At 36.4% G+C, this 16,321-nt stretch overlaps 1 protein-coding gene across 1 annotated transcript in view; it reads left to right on the top strand.

Moving 5' to 3' along the window:
* LOC120860491 (lysosomal-trafficking regulator) overlaps nucleotides 1-16,321 on the top strand; it is a 166,602-nt gene that overhangs the window by 54,725 nt on the left and 95,556 nt on the right. The window contains exons 9-14 of the mRNA XM_040236309.1: nucleotides 1,275-1,501; nucleotides 2,004-2,073; nucleotides 8,510-8,619; nucleotides 10,324-10,741; nucleotides 12,005-12,149; nucleotides 13,551-13,724. Coding sequence (XP_040092243.1) covers nucleotides 1,275-1,501; nucleotides 2,004-2,073; nucleotides 8,510-8,619; nucleotides 10,324-10,741; nucleotides 12,005-12,149; nucleotides 13,551-13,724 — 1,144 coding nt within the window. The remainder of the gene's footprint in view (nucleotides 1-1,274; nucleotides 1,502-2,003; nucleotides 2,074-8,509; nucleotides 8,620-10,323; nucleotides 10,742-12,004; nucleotides 12,150-13,550; nucleotides 13,725-16,321) is intronic.

Genomic DNA, 16,321 nt, shown 5'->3' on the forward strand with positions numbered 1-16,321 from the left:
CTGTGCCAATACTGTTAGTCTTCACTAAGTTTGCAGTAGTTATTTTCTTCAGTGGCTGTTGTCTCTTTCAAATTGAGTGAATTGGAATAATCACTGATGTCCTACTTAAAGGGCTTTGATGGACCCATAGCAGGTGTTTTTTTGTTTTTTGTTGTTTTTTTACCATAAAGAGAGTGAAAAGAACAAAGGAACAGCCACAGATTGAAAGCCTCATACATATATATTCATGTGACTTACTTGGTTTGTTAAACAAACTTTTTTCCAGCTTTGTTGAGAAATAATTGACATACATCACCATATAAGTTTAAGGTGGTTTGATTTACATATATTGTGAGAGGATTTCCACAGTAGTTTTAGTTAACATTCACTATCTCATATAGATACAATACAAAGAAAAGAAATAAACACTTTTTCCTTGTGATAAGAACTCTTTTAGTATTTATTCTCTTAACACCTTTCCCATATATCATACAGCAGTAGTAACTATAGTCACCATGTTGTATGTTACATCCCTAGTACTTGTTTATCTTATAACTGGAAGTTTATACCTTTTGACCACCTTCTTCCACTTCCCACTCCCCCTTCCCCCCTAAACAGGTGCTTTTGAAATATATTGCTATAATAGTGTCAGTTTTATCGTAGTACAGACATGATTTAATAATGACAGATACCCTCCTTTGTCTAAGTTTGCTCACTAGATCTAAAGAATTTTGGTCCAGTTAGAAATTTATAAATTTCTTACCTATATGAACTTTTAAAAAGAGTACAGCAGTTTCTTTAAAGAGCATAACAGTTAAATTTTCCAGAATGTAATATTTGGTGAGGCAGTGTCTGTATCCCACTGATAAAAAAGGCAAACTATAAAATTTATCCAACCAATAGCCAAACCTACTGTTTTCACAGAGATATAAGCCTATGATTTAGATATTTTGGCACCAGAAAGTTTGGGATAGTACTTTTTTCCAGTTGTCTCAAAGGGGTATATTAAATCTGCATCACATGTCTATAAAAATTACTGTTGATAGTACTTGTGCTTCTAGTGAAGATCAAAATTACTTTTAAGGCTACTCATTTATCATCAAAATATCCATATGACTTGATTATTCAGGATAATTATTGTAGTCAAAAATCAAGTAGTAGGAAAAGATTTTTGTGAGCATCTTCTTATAAATAGCACTTTTGCCACTAGATCTCCTAAGTGATGAATGAGATTTGAAATTTTTTTCAGTGCTTAGGACGGGAATAAAAATAACCTTTTATTTTTCTCCTTTTAGGGGTAGACTTAAAGCCTGAAGCAGAAAGTTTCATTGCATCAAGCAGTCCAAATGACTTACTTGAAAACCTCGCTCAAGGGGAAATAATTTATCCTGAGATTTGTACGTTGGAATTAAATTTGCTTTCTACTGGTAAAGCTAAACTTGATGTGCTTGCCCATGTATTTGAGAGTTTTTTGAAAATCATCAGACAGAAAGAAAAGAATATTTTTCTACTCATGCAACAGGTAAAAAATGTATCTAATTAAATGTGATCAGTATTTATCACACACATGCCCTAATTACTCATCTCTTTATTTATATATAACCCAACTTGTCTGAAAATTGAGATGATTACTTACCTTTTATAACACTTTATGGTATATTTTTAGTACAAGTGATAGTCTAAAAATCTTCTGCTTCCATAGTTCTCCAAAGTAGGATAAAAATCAGTGTTGTCATTGGCTAACTATAAGAATCCTAGTGTATTTCTGAAAACGAGTAATATTGTTTAAATTGCATTTAATTTTGATACATGATCATTGTTTTTGAAAAATCAGAAAAAACAGTATGAAAAACAAAATGAAAACTATGTATAACCCTACACATAGCATTCTCTCCACTTATTTTAAAATATCTAGATAGGTATATACAGTATACTATCAAGTAATTTATTATGACATTATAGTTTCTTCATGCGTTCATGAGGTAAGAAATTTAATTTCTTATTTTTTGTTTTTTAATCTTCAGGGAACTGTGAAAAATCTTTTAGGAGGAGGATTCTTGAGTATTTTAACACAGACTGATTCTGATTTTCAAGGTGCGTTGAAACTTTGGTTTTAAACAATAGCTTTGAAATAATTTTGTTATGTGAAATGAAAAGTTGACAATAATAGCTTCATTGGCATAGTGCCATGTGGTTTCAGAAGTAGCTTTATATGCAGCATCTCTCCCGTTTCTCAAACCAATACAGTAGATATAAGTATCTTGAATTTCTAGAGAGGAAAATCTAGATTCCAAGTGATCAAATGAATTGTTCAGGGTCATGTATTTAGAAGTGGCATTGTGAGACTGTTCAGTTCAGTTGCTCAGTTGTATCCAACTCTTTGTGACCCCGTGGACTGCAGCACGCCAGGTTCCCTGTCCATCACCAACTCCCGGAGCTTGCTCAAACTCATGTCCATCGAGTCGATGATGCTATCCAACCATCTTGTCCTCTGTCATCCCCTTCTCCTCCTGCCTTCAGTCTTTCCCAGCATCAGAGTCTTTTCCAATGAGTCAGCTCCTCACATCAGATGGCCAAAGTATTGGAGCTTCAGCATCAGTCCTTCCAATGACTATTAAGGACTGGTCTCCTTTAGGATTGACTGGTTTGATCTCCTTGCAGTCCAAGGGACTCTCAAGAGTCTTCTCCAACACCACAGTTCAAAAGCATCAATTCTTTGGCACTTGGCTTGCTTTACGGTCAAACTCTCACATCCATACATGACTACTGGAATAACCATAGCTTTGACTAGACAGACCTTTGTTGGCAAAGTACTGTCTCTGCTTTTTAATATGCTCTCTAGGTTTGTCATAGCTTTTCTTCCAAGGAGCAAGCACCTTTTAATTTCATGGCCACAGTCACCATCTGCAGTGATTTTGGAGCCCAAGAAAATAAAGTCTCTCACTGTTTTATTCTTCCCCATCTATTTGCCATGAAGTGATAGCACTGGACACCATGATCTTCGTTTTTTGAATGTTGAGCTTTAAGCCAACTTTTTCACTCTTCCTCTTTCACTTTCATCAAGAGGCTGTTTACTTCTTCTTTTTTTCTGCCATAACGGTGGTGTCATCTGCATGTCTGAGGTTATTGGTGTTTCTTCGGGCAAACTTGATTCCAGCTTGTGTTTCATCCAACCCAGCATTTCACATGATATACTGTGTTTAAGTTAAATAAGCAGGGTGGCAAAATATACCTTTGATGTATTCCTTTTCCAATTTTGAACCAGTCCATTGTTTGATGTCTGTTGTTTCTTACGAGACTGTAACCCAGTCTAAAAGATTGCTGCTCTGTCAGGTATTACTTGAATGCCTGCTCTCTCTTTGTACTTTCACAGACATTTGAGAAATTCATAATGAATATGTAATATGGTCATTTTATATATACTAGATAGAACCCTAGATTTTAGCTGTAGAAACCTAAAGTTTAATTGGAGGATTAAGGCTGACATACACAAAATGTCAGTTTGGGCTTGTCACATATTTTCTCATGGTTAAATTCAAGTTATGCATTTTGGGTAGGCATACCTCAGTACATCATGTCCAGGGGTTCATGATATCTGTATCTTAGCAATGATGATGTTGCCTTTGATCACTTGATTAAGACAATATCTTGCAAGGTGCTTCCACTGTTAAGTTACTATTTTCTCTTTATAATTAGTAAGTATCTTGTGGGGAGATAACTTGAGACTATGTAAATATCCTTTTTCTATCTTACTTTAACCTACTCATTTTAGTATCCATTGACGATTTTTGACTGAAATAATTAGTATGGTGGTATGGTGGTATTTGTCAAATAGTAATTTTCTATTTCCATGATTCCTTCATTTCTTAATTGGAATTACACTGTAAGGAAAGCCTTCCCTTCTTCTGCATTTACTTAGTTATGGCTATATTTTTATATATTGTGCTGGCACTTAATGGACCTTTTTGATATGAAGACTTATTTGTATCTTAGCTCTGAAAAATTCTATTCCATTATCTTTTAATAACAGCTTTATTGAGGTATAATTCATGTACTTGAGATATAATTAACATACTATATAGTTCACCCATTTGAAGTATACAGTTCACTGTCTTTTAGTAGATTCAGAATTGCCCATTTTAAAACTTTTCTGTCACCCCAAAAGAAAGTTTTACAGAGAGTTTGAGCCTAGTACAGAAAGTACCTAGGTTAGCATTAGTATATTTGCTATAGTTAATGTATTTATATTGTTACATTATTAACTAAAGTTCGTAGTTTATTCAAATTGCCTTCATATGTACTTAATGTTCTTCTTCTGTTTAAAGACCTTATCCAGGATTCGCATTGCATTTTGTTGTCATACCTCTTGAGGTTCCCTCTTGGCCGTGACAGTTTCTTAGAGTTTTCCTGTTTAATGACCTTGAGAGTTTTAAGGAGGACTGATCATGATGTCTTCCTACTGGAATTTGTCTGATTTTTTTTCATTGTGTGTCTCACTGTAGTTTTTATTTGCATTTCCATAATGATAAGTGATGTTGATCATCTTTTCATGTGCTTGTTAGCCATTTGTATATATTCTTCAGAGAAATGTCTATTCAAATCATTTATGCTTTTTAAAAATCAGGGTGTTTCTTTTGTTGTTGAGTATTAGTTATTCTCTGTATGCTCTAGTTATTCTCTGTATACCCTGCATAGCAACTCTTCTGCTGCTGTTTTTACCCTTGGTTAGGCAACTTGGCCAGTCTGCAGACTTTATAGTTATAGTTGGAAGCCCTAATGCATACATCCTGCCGTATATCTCCGCTTTTTGTTGGCAGAATCCATTCAGTTTCTTTAGAGAACAGTTAACAAGTTTGGGGCGTAATGGTAAATGATGAGTTATCTGTGCTAAATATTCAGAATAAGGGAGAGAGGTGCATGTTCACAGACAAACCTCTTATTAATCCCTGTGGTAGCAGCCCTATTGTTACTTTCTCCCCAGATTTTGGACAGTTCGGCTCTCCATTCCTCTGAGTCCGTTTGTAATTCAGAGAGATCCTAGGCTGCAGCTTTCTCTTTTATCTCTCTATCCTTCCATCTGTAGGAAATACTTTTAAATCTCTCACTTGATGTGCTGCTAGTGCCCACTGCCTCCCCTGCTTTTTTCCTATTATGGGTTTCTTCCTTTTTGTTCTTCTGTACTTTTAGTCCAGTGACTTTGTGGTGATAGAGGGGTGTGTGTGTGTGTGTCTAGTCCCCCATTTTGAACTGGAACCTATTAGTTTTGAACTGAAAAAAAAAAATCCACAAACATACACTTTACTTTGGTCATATTATTTTCTTACTCTAAAACCTGGAACTGATTCATGTTCAGTTTAGTTCAGTTCAGTTCAGTCGCTCAGTCGTGTCCGACTCTTTGCAACCCTGTGAACCTCAGTATGCCAGGCCTCCCTGTCCATCACCAACTCCCAGAGTTTATCCAAACTCACACCCATTGAGTTGGTGATGCCATCCAACTATCTCATCCTCTGTCGACCCCTTCTTCTCTTGCCTTTAGTCTTTCCCAGCATCAGGCTCTTTTCCAGTGAGTCAGCTCTTTGCATCAGGTGGCTAAAGATTTGGAGTTTCAGCTTCAACATCAGAACTTCCAATGAACACCCAGGACTGATCTCCTTTAGGATGGCCTGGTTGGATCTCCTTGCAGTCCAAGGGACTCTCAAGAGTCTTCTCCAACACCACAGTTCAAAAGCATCAATTCTTCAGTGCTCAGTTTTCTTCACAGACCAGCTCTCACATCCATACATGACCACTGGTAAAACCATAGCCTTGACTAGACGGACCTTTGTTGGCAAAGTAGTATCTCTGCTTTTGAATATGATGTCTAGGTTGGTCATAACTTTCCTTCCAAGGAGTAAGTGTCTTTTAATTTCGTGGCTGCAGTCACCATCTGCAGTGATTTTAGAGCCCCCCAAAATAAAGTCTGACACTGTTTCCACTGTTTCCCCATCTATTTCCCATGAAGTGATGGGACCAGATGCCATGATCTTCGTTTTCTGAATGTTGAGCTTTAAGCCAACTTTTTCACTCTCTTCTTTCACTTTCATCAAGAGGCTTTTGAGTTCCTCTTCACTTTCTGCCTTAAGGGTGGTGTCATCTGCATATCTGAGGCGATTGATATTTCTCCTGGCAATCTTGATTCCAGCTTATGCTTCTTCCAGCGCAGTGTTTCTCATGATGTACTCTGCATATAAGTTAAATAAGCAGGATGACAATATACAGCCTTGATGTACTCCTTTTCCTATTTGGAACCACAGCCTTGACCTACTACTCCTTTTCCTGTTCGTAACCAGTCTGTTGTTCCATGTCCAGTTCTAAGTGTTGCTTCCTGACCTGCATATAGGTTTCTCAAGAGGCAGATCAGGTGGTCTGGTATTCCCATCTCTTTTAGAATTTTCTACAGTTTGTGGTGATCCACACAGTCAAAGGCTTTGGCATAGTCAATAAAGCAGAAATAGATGTTTTTCTGGAACTCTCTTGCTTTTTCCATGGTCCAGCGGATGTTGGCAATTTGATCTCTGGTTCCTTTGCCTTTTCTAAAACCAGCTTCAACATCTGGAATTTCATGGTTCATGTCCTGCTGAAGCCTGGCTTGCAGAATTTTGAGTATCACTTTACTAGCGTGTGAGATGAGTGCAATTGTGCAGTAGTTTGAGCATTCTTTGGCATTGCCTTTCTTTGGAATTGGAATGAAAACTGACCTTTTCCAGTCCTGTGGCACTGCTGAGTTTTCCAAATTTGCTGGCGTACCTGCAGCACTTTCACAGCATCATCTTACAGGATTTGAAATAGCTCAACTGGAATTCCATCACCTCCACTAGCTTTGTTCGTAGTGATACTTTCTAAGGCCCACTTGACTTCACATTCCAAGATGTCTGGCTCTAGGTGAGTGATCACACCATCATGATTATCTTCATCGTGAAGATCTTTTTTGTACAGTTCTTCCGTGTATTCTTGCCATCTCTTTTTAATACCTTCTGCTTCTGGTAGGTCCATACCATTTCTGTCCTTTATCGAGTCCATCTTTGCATGAAATGTTCCCTTGGTATCTCTAAATTTTCTTGAAGAGATCTCTGGTCTTTCCCATTCTGTTGTTTTCCTCTATTTCTTTGCATTGATCGCTGAGGAAGGCTTTCTTATCTCTCCTTGCTGTTCTTTGGAACTCTGCATTCAGATGCTTGTATCTTTCCTATTCTCCTTTGCTTTTCGTATCTCTTCTTTTCACAGCTATTTTTAAGGCCTCCCCAGACAGCCATTTTGCCTTTTTGCATTTCTTGTCCATGGGGATGGTCTTGATCCCTGTCTCCTGTACAATGTCACGAACCTCCATCCATAGTTCATCAGGTACTCTATCTATCAGGTCTGGTCCCTTAAATCTATTTCTCACTTCCACTGTATAATCATAAGGGATTTGATTTGGGTCATACCTGAATGGTCTAGTGGTTTTCCCTACTTTCTTCAATTTAAGTCTGAATTGGGCAATAAGGAGTTCATGATCTGAGCCACAGTCAGCTCCTGGTCTTGTTTTTCTCACTGTATAGAGCTTCTCCATCTTTGGCTACAAAGGATATAATCAATCTGATTTCAATGTTGACCATCTGATGATGACTTAATAGGATAAAGTCCATGCTATTTCTTAGTCTCATTGCAATTTCCTTTCTATGTCAGTTCATGGCTTCTTTATAAAACATGTTGCTGAAACAGGACTTCTGTTCTTAGGTTTTATATCAGAATTATTTTTTCATATCCAAAAGGGAGATAGTATTTATTTTGTAGAACTTTTTGTTTAGGATCAGCTGAGATAATGCATGTAAATATATTTTGATCTCTGTAATATATATGCAATATGTATGCTACAAATATTATTTATTATTTTACTCTCAAATGTTTTATGAATTTGTGTATTATACATGTAATATATATAGCATATGTAATATATATGTTATAAATATTATTCAGTATTTTACTCTCAAAAGTTCTATGAATTTGTACATTACCAGTTATGTTTCATACTAAGCCTCATGATAGAATAAAGTGTTCAAACTAATCTTTAGTGATATTTAAGTGTTTTTGTAATTTTTAATATTTCTAATTTTGTTTATAGCATCTAATTTTCTCTTTAGAAAGTTAAAGTTATAAATTAAACATTTTAAACATGAGAAGGTAGCAGATTGTTTTACAGTACCTAACAGCATCAGCTTATTTAAGAAATACTATATTAATTTATGCTTCTTTAAATACTCTTATTTTACTTTGAGCTAACCACTCTTTCAGAAAAGTGGTTTTGTTGTTTTTTTGTCAGCTGATTAGTTGGTTTTCATTTAGTGATATTGCTATTTCTTCAGCAGATATTTGGATTATTAGATTAATTATGATCCATTTAAGATATGACAATAGTATTGATATTTAATCTCTTTCAGTGAAATTGTTTTTTCAGTTCCTTTAATTACTGTATATTGGTTTAAATTTTCCCCTCTCTCTTTCTTTAATTTAGCATGCCAGAGAGTATTGGTGGATCTTTTGGTATCTTTGATGAGTTCAAGAACATGTTCAGAAGAGCTAACCCTTCTTTTGAGAATATTTCTGGAGAAATCTCCTTGTACAGTAAATATGCTATAATTTGACATTTTTTCACTGATGTCTAATAGAATTTTATTTTTTTTAGAAATCACTAAGCTCCCTCTTTTGATGTGATAACTGTTATACAGTCAACTCCATGTTATTGTGTGTGAAATTCTCATTTTTTTAATTTAATTTTTTTTGCTGTTAATATTGGGTCTTTCCCTGCAGGCTTTTTAAAAAGTTGATTTATTTTAATTGGAGGCTAATTCCTTTACTATATTGTAGTGGTTTTTGCCATACAAAATTCTCAATTATTTTATTATTTATACAATTTTAACGATTTAACTTCTGTTTTGGCAAACTAGATATATCATTGGGGTCATAATCCCTTTACCTGATTCCACCCCAAGTCTGTGTGCTTAAGAAATGCTGAATAATTTTAATTACTAAAGATAATTATGAGTAATGATAACCATTTTGAAGGTTATCATTTTTTTTAGAAAATTATTATTCACTCTTCATTGTCTGTTGGTGCAACTTAGTGATTTTTAGACTCTTCTTTGCTGAGAAGCCCATTTTTATAATGAAATCTGGACTCAACGCTTAAACATTAAAACAGAAGGCCTTGGAGCTACTTTCTTTGAAGTAGGATTGGAGAATGTTCCTGAGCCCTGCCTGTTTCACCACCTTACTTGAGCCTTATAGACCCTGAAGGAGCTCTGTGGAACATGAGGTTAAAAACCACTAGTGCAGACAATTGAGAACTGACTATATTTTTATGGGATGTTTGTATTCTATTTTTCTGAGTTCATTTATCATAGTATTCGACATTAGATGTTGTTTTATGAATGGATAGGACATGGTACTGGGTTAATCTTTTCTATTTTTTTACTAGTCTCCTTAGTTGTTGCTTTTCTCTTTAATTAAATACTTGTTTCCTCTCATCTCTTTTGTACATTCTGTGTTTCAGTTTAACCAGAAACTTGTAATTATAAATAAATCTAAAAAGATGAAAAATTTTTATTTGATTAGGGAAAAGGCATGTAAAATAAGGTGGAAAGTAACTGAGCAATCAATTTTAGGAAGTCAGTCATACCATAAATACCATTCAGAAACCTAAAGAATTTGCAAGGTCTCTGGTTCTATCCCTCATTTAAAAATAATTGAGAGAAGTAACTGTAGTGCACCTGGAAATAAACACCTTTCTTTGGTAGACATGATTCTCAATACAATCATTGTACTTAATTTCTAACACTTAAAACCAGCTCAGAACTTTTTAATTTTGAACCTTTTTAAAATCTTCTAAATCTAAAACAAATTAACCACAAGAGATTATATGTTTTAAGACAAATCTCTTTCATATTTTGAAAAGTGAAAGTGAAGTTGCTCAGTTGTGTCCGACTCTTTGTGACCCCATGGACTGTAGCCTACCATGCTCCTCCGTCCATGGGATTTTTCAGGCAAGAATGCTGGAGTGGGTTGCCATTTCCTTCTCCAGAGGATCTTCCCAACCCAGGTATCGAATCTGGGTCTCCTGCATTGTAGATAGATGCTTTACCATCTGAGCCAATATCGTAACACACAAAAATGAAAATTTTAATGATATAGTAGGTAAGAAGTTATTTAAATATAAATGCTGATATACATATGTTTATGTTTGTATTTTTGTTTATAACCTGATTTTCAAGATTATTATATACCTTGTAACATGGCTGTAAAGTTTTGTTTGGTTTTCTCTTCCTTTAGGAAATTCTTCTTCTGGGTATTCTGAAAATTGTTGAAAGTGACATTACTATGAGTCCTTCACAGTATCTAACCTTCCCTTTACTGTATACTCCAAATTTAAGCAATGGTGTTTCATCACAAAAGTGCCCCGGGATTCTCAACAGTAAGGCCATGGGGCTGTTGAGAAGAGCACGAGTGTCACGTTGTAAGAAAGAGGGCGAGAGTGAGAGTTTTCCCCAGCAGCTGCTTTCCTCTTGGCACATAGCCCCAGTCCACTTGCCTTTGCTCGGACAGCCACACCTGTCAGAAGGCTTCAGCATTTCCCTGTGGTTTAATGTGGAGTGTATCCTCGAACCTGAGAGTAGCACAGAAAAAGGGAAGAAGACAAGGAAAAGAAACAAGTCACTGATTTTACTGGACAGTAGTTTTGATGGAACAGGTATGACAACAGCATTATCTGTGTACTAAGACTTTTCAGAAGGCAGTTTTAGTTGAGCACTAGGAACACAGTGGTACTCTGACTTACTGCCCACACGTTCTTCATGGAATGCCTTAGTGATGGTAGGTTCTGACGTACCCAAACCTGAATGGTCGGACAGCCTTAAACACCATTTTCTTCTGTACTTTTGCTTAGTGTGGGGTGGGAGAGGGAGTGTGAGGAAGGAGGCAGGTGGACCACCACACACGCAACTGCTTTGGGATCACCAACCCGATTTCATGCCTCTGTCGTGGTCCCATCGCTGGGTTAGGGTGGCTCCTGATATTTGAAAAGGAAGGCGTGGAACCCTGTAGCCGCTTTTCCATCCTTCTCTTACCTGTTCCCTGTCTCCTGTCATTCCACCTCCATTTCATCTCCTTTCTCTCTTGTAGTTCAAGCTCTCCTTCTTACGCTGTATCTTTCCTCAGTGCCTCTCTTCTAGTTCCTGTCACAAAATGTGTAACCGTATCAGCCAACCTCCAAAGTGAGAATAAATTTCATTCCAGTTCTTTCTACAGCCTATTGAATCACTCTTTTGTGACTATGAAACTGCTAGGTAGAAAGAACTTGTTCGTTAAAAAGCAGTTTATGGTGGTAGGAAAGTGGGCTAATTCTTATGGTCTGTGGAATGAATGAAATGACTGAGCCAGAGGTTTGGAGGGTTATCATGATCGGGAGGTGCTAGTCTCAATAGCTCTTCATTCCACAGAGTTTACACACCCCACTGGAGCCTCTGCTTCAGGACACTAGGCCTTCCCCAGTATTTGGTTTCTAGGAACAGCTTCTACCACTGACCTATAGATAGAAAAGAAAACCTTAATGACACTGTCAAGACTGAAGGGTGGGAAATGTCACCTGGTATCTACAGTTGGAGCTCTGAATCTACTTTTCCACAGACATATTTCCAAGTTATTAGCATAGCATACTTAGGTATTTTTATGGTTTAGCCTAGGAAATTGAACTTTTAAGAAATCTTAGCAGATAATTTAATGTGTTGGATAGTTAATAGAGTTTTCTTTTATAAATTGTACATCGAAAGAGCAGAGCAAAATGACCTAATACAGAAAACTCTCCATGTACATTAGATAGCACCTTCATCAGTAATATCACATGTACATTGTTTAGAGCTATCAATTCTTAGGTGGCAAAATTCAATTTACATTACTTTTCCACTCAGTTTTTGTCAGATGCTTGACTAATCATCCTAACATCTTTTTTTCATAGAGAACAACAGACTGGAAGGTGCAGCATATGTGAATCCTAGTGAAAGGCTCATAGAAGAAGGTTGTATTCATATGATCTCATTGGGATCCAAAGCACTGATGATCCAAGTGTGGGCTGATCCCCACACCGGCACTTTTATTTTTCGGTAATAATTATCCTCAACCCTTCCCCCCAGGAGTAGCTTAGGTATTTAAATAATTTATGTAAAAGACATTAATGTGAAATCTGCTATAAAGATCATTGTGACAAAATAGAAAACTCTTAATTTTAAAAAAAGAAGGTAGATTCAAACAATTATTATAATCTTTGTAATAATATATAATTAAACTCTAAAGTTCACTATGTTAATTCTCAGTGTATCTTGGACCAAATACTTACTTAAGGCTTATCTATGGAGGTATTCTATCCGATTGCAGTGATCTTACGATGTTGTTAACAGGCAACTGTTTTTCATGCAGATTATACATTTAATAGCCATTATCTCATAGACTTAGGTTCTCATTGCTGTCTTGTCCTTTTTTTCTTGCCTCCTTTGTTAACTAGTATAGATACAAGTCTTTTATTTGTATTGAGTGAGTATGAACAGTATTATACTATTTTTATAAATATGTAAAAGTTGGATCATAAAGAAGGTGGCTGAGCACTGAAGAATTGATGCTTTCGAACTATGGTATTGGAGAAGACTCTTGAGAGTCCCTTCAACTGCAGGGAGATCAAACGAGTTAGTCCTAAAGGAAATCAGTCCTGAATATTCATCAGAAGGACTGATGCTGAAGCTGACGCTCCAATACTTTACTTCAGCCACCTGATGCAAAAAGCCAACTCATTGGAAAAGACCCTGATGCTGGGAAAGATTGAAGGCAGAAGGAGAAGGGGATAACAGAGGACAGGATGGTTGGATGGCATCACCGACTCAATGGACATGAGTTTGAGCAAACTCCCAAAGATGGTGAAGGACAGGGAGGCCTGGCAAGCTGCAGTCCATGGGGTCGCAAAGAGTCGCACACCGCTGAGCAACTGAACTACAATAATGTTTATTAAAATTTAAGTAAAATATGTTACTTAGGGATGTTCTGTAAATGTTATAAAGGTTACTAGGTAGTTTATGTAAATTATATCTTAATTCTGTTAGTAATCCCTCAGAGTAGGTTAGACCAATGATACATACTAGCATTTAGATATTTATGTATATGTATTAATTTCTGTATGAAGCAAACATTGCACTAAAAGGGCAATGAGTATATAAATAGTAATAATAATTTTTTTTTTTTGCAAATTGAATCCTGAAGATTATTGCCCAAAGTGTTAATACTAGCAAATGAGCCAGATCTATTTTTAAGTTCATGAAATGAGGTTATAGTATAATAAAATAATCAAGCAGATTATGATATAAAACAAAGACCTCCTGACTTTTCAAGTTGGTTTAATACTAGAACTGGTTTTTAAATTTTACTTAAATATCTAGAGTTATACTTAACTATACATGTTAAAAACTGATATCAGAAATTTCATGTTTCAGCCTGTACCTTTACTCTTTTTTTGTCAGTGTCTGCATGGATTCAAACGATGATACAAAAGTTGTGTTACTAGCACAGGTTGAATCACAGGAGAATATTTTCCTCCCAAGCAAATGGCAACATTTAGTACTAACTTACTTACAGCAGCCCCAAGGGAAAAAGAATATCCATGGGAAACTCTCCATATGGATCTCTGGACAGAGGTATGAAACACTTTTAGTAAATACTTAATAATCTCAGTTATAATTTTAATTATTCTGTTACAGCTTCTGAAACAAATTACAAAAGGACTATAGATGAAATTTACCATATTTTAATAGGAATCTGTCAAGTGAGATATTTTTCTGTTTTTTTTTTTTAATCACTTACATACAAAATTAATTTGCCTTAGAAGAAACCATTTAAGATTAATATTTGGATTTGGGGGACCATGTACAAATCTGAACATTTAGACATTTATAAATTTAGTGCATCAAGCCCATATATTACAAGATAAATCCATAAGGAATTATTTAAATTAAGTGGCTAATAAAACTAATACCAAAATTAAATCAGAGTTTCAAAAGAAATTAGAATGACTAGAAAAAAATATAAGCCAGTATATCAGGTGATAGATTAAGATAGAAACCTAGAAACATACCAGGTGATAAGTTTGGTTATAGTACTATTTGATTTTTACAAACCAGGAGAACTGTGAGTCAAAATAATAAGAAATATCTTGTGAAATATCTTAATGTAAAGTTTAACTCAAAGAGAGTTGTAAGGTACTTGGATTTATAAGAGTTGGAAAGTATTTTGTTGAATGAAATAGCATGAAAGGGAATACAGAACTGGAAACTAGTATAACACAGGAGAGGACTGAGCTGGTTGGAAGGAATATCTAAGTTGAATGATGAGAAAGAAAAATGAATGGGCATGGTGATGCTGCGTGACAGCAGCTTTGAATCGGGGATGAGGCGGCTAGACCTTTTGCAAGGTGCTTTATATACTTTATCGTTCAGTTTTCTCTAAAGTCTCTCAAGAGTAGATTAGATCATAGAGATAACATATACCCTTAGCACAAAGTAATTGATTTTTTCATTCATTTGTTCATCCAGTATTTATTGAGGAATTGCTATGTGCTGAGCACGTGCAGTATTAAGGCTGGGAGCTTGGTAAACAAGACAGACATGTTCCCTGCCTTTTGGGGGCTCATAGTTCAGTGAAGAAGCAGACAGCAAGGTACACAATTAAACGAGTGTGTATAAATCATGACAAGTACTGTGAAGATAACAAATGGGTCCCGAGACAGAAAATACCTGGTTTCCTGCTTAAGAGAAGGGCATCAGGGAAGACCTAGCTAGAAACAGATTATTTAAGCTGAGATCTGAAGGAAGGAGATGGAGTTTTGCATGAACAAGAGGGAGGAAGAGTGAGCCAGGCAGAGGAAAGGGCCTGTGAGAAAGAAGGGAAGCCTGTGTGCCTGCCAGCTCTGCTGTGGAGGCTGCAGGAGTCGACTGCTTACAGCCTTGCAGCCTCAGGAAGGCTGGGAGAAGAGGCTTGTGAACAGCTTTGGGGTAGCCAGTCCGCAGTGTCTGCCAAAGGAAACAGTTTATTCATTTTAAAAAGTACATGAAAATATGTCATTGAATCTCAATTTCTATAATCCAAAGAAAATATTCTCTGAGAAGTTCTGTCTTCACAACTGCCTAAGCCTGAAGGGAGCTGTGGCATATCAGTATATGTTTCCAGAACCTTGAGTTAAATTGGTTGGGATTGGGGATGGGACTGTGAGAGTCTGCTGCACACGCTCCTCATTTCTGGAACTCTCAGCACCTACCAGGCAGTGTAGTAAGCACTTTGCACAGATGACCTCATTTAGTCCTTCTAGCAGCACAACAAAGTAAGAGATGCCTCTACCCTTTCATGTGAGGCAGCAGAAACCCAAAATGCTGCTTGCAGTGAGGAGGGTGGCTGAAACTCAACCTGGACTCTGAGCCTGGATAGAGCCCTGCTTTAAAACCCTCTGCTTTCTTTAACGGGCTTCCCAGGTGACTCGGTGTAAAGAATCTGCCTGCCAGTGCAGGGTATGCAGGAAGAAGATCCCCTGGAGGAGGAAATGGCAACGCACTCCAGTATTCTTGCCTGGAGAATCCCATGGACAGAGGAGCCCAGCAGGCTACAGTCCATGGGGTCACAAAAAGTTGGACACAACTGACCATCCACATACATGCTTTACTAACCCTACAGCCTTTTGGTGAGTCAGGCAGGCTGACAGACACAGGAATCATAAACTAATTGTTACATATGTTCAGAATGAGTGTCTAGATGTTCTCCGTGGCCGGTTCTGAAGTTAAAATCCTAGCACTCAATTTTTACTCACCCACTTGTTTGAACATTACTTTGAATTTACCATTTGGTATAAGTTAATGATTTTATCTAGTAATATAGCATTGAGCAAGTGACCAAGGAATATAAGAAATATATTATTCCTTTGATTTAAATTTGGCACTATATCTCTCTCAGAACTAATACAATTATTTCTACAAGTAATACATTTCAAGATGTAACGACACTGAAAAAAAATTGTTAATGCTTTCTACTAATTTTTATTTGATGAACAGAACACAAATCTGGTAGGAATATATGGCACATATTAGATAGTATGAATTATTTTAGTGTTTGTTGAACTCCTCTTGCATTGGTTTTACAGGTTTTCTTTACCCTTAAGAACTGAATTAAGTCATAATGCCACTAGGTGGCAGTACTGTTTCAGTTACAGCCATTTAGTTGGTTCAAGAAAGAGATGCCTGCACAGTAA

Source organism: Oryx dammah, unplaced genomic scaffold, assembly GCF_014754425.2.
Source record: "Oryx dammah isolate SB20612 unplaced genomic scaffold, SCBI_Odam_1.1 HiC_scaffold_11077, whole genome shotgun sequence".
Classification (NCBI taxonomy): Eukaryota; Metazoa; Chordata; class Mammalia; order Artiodactyla; family Bovidae; genus Oryx; species Oryx dammah.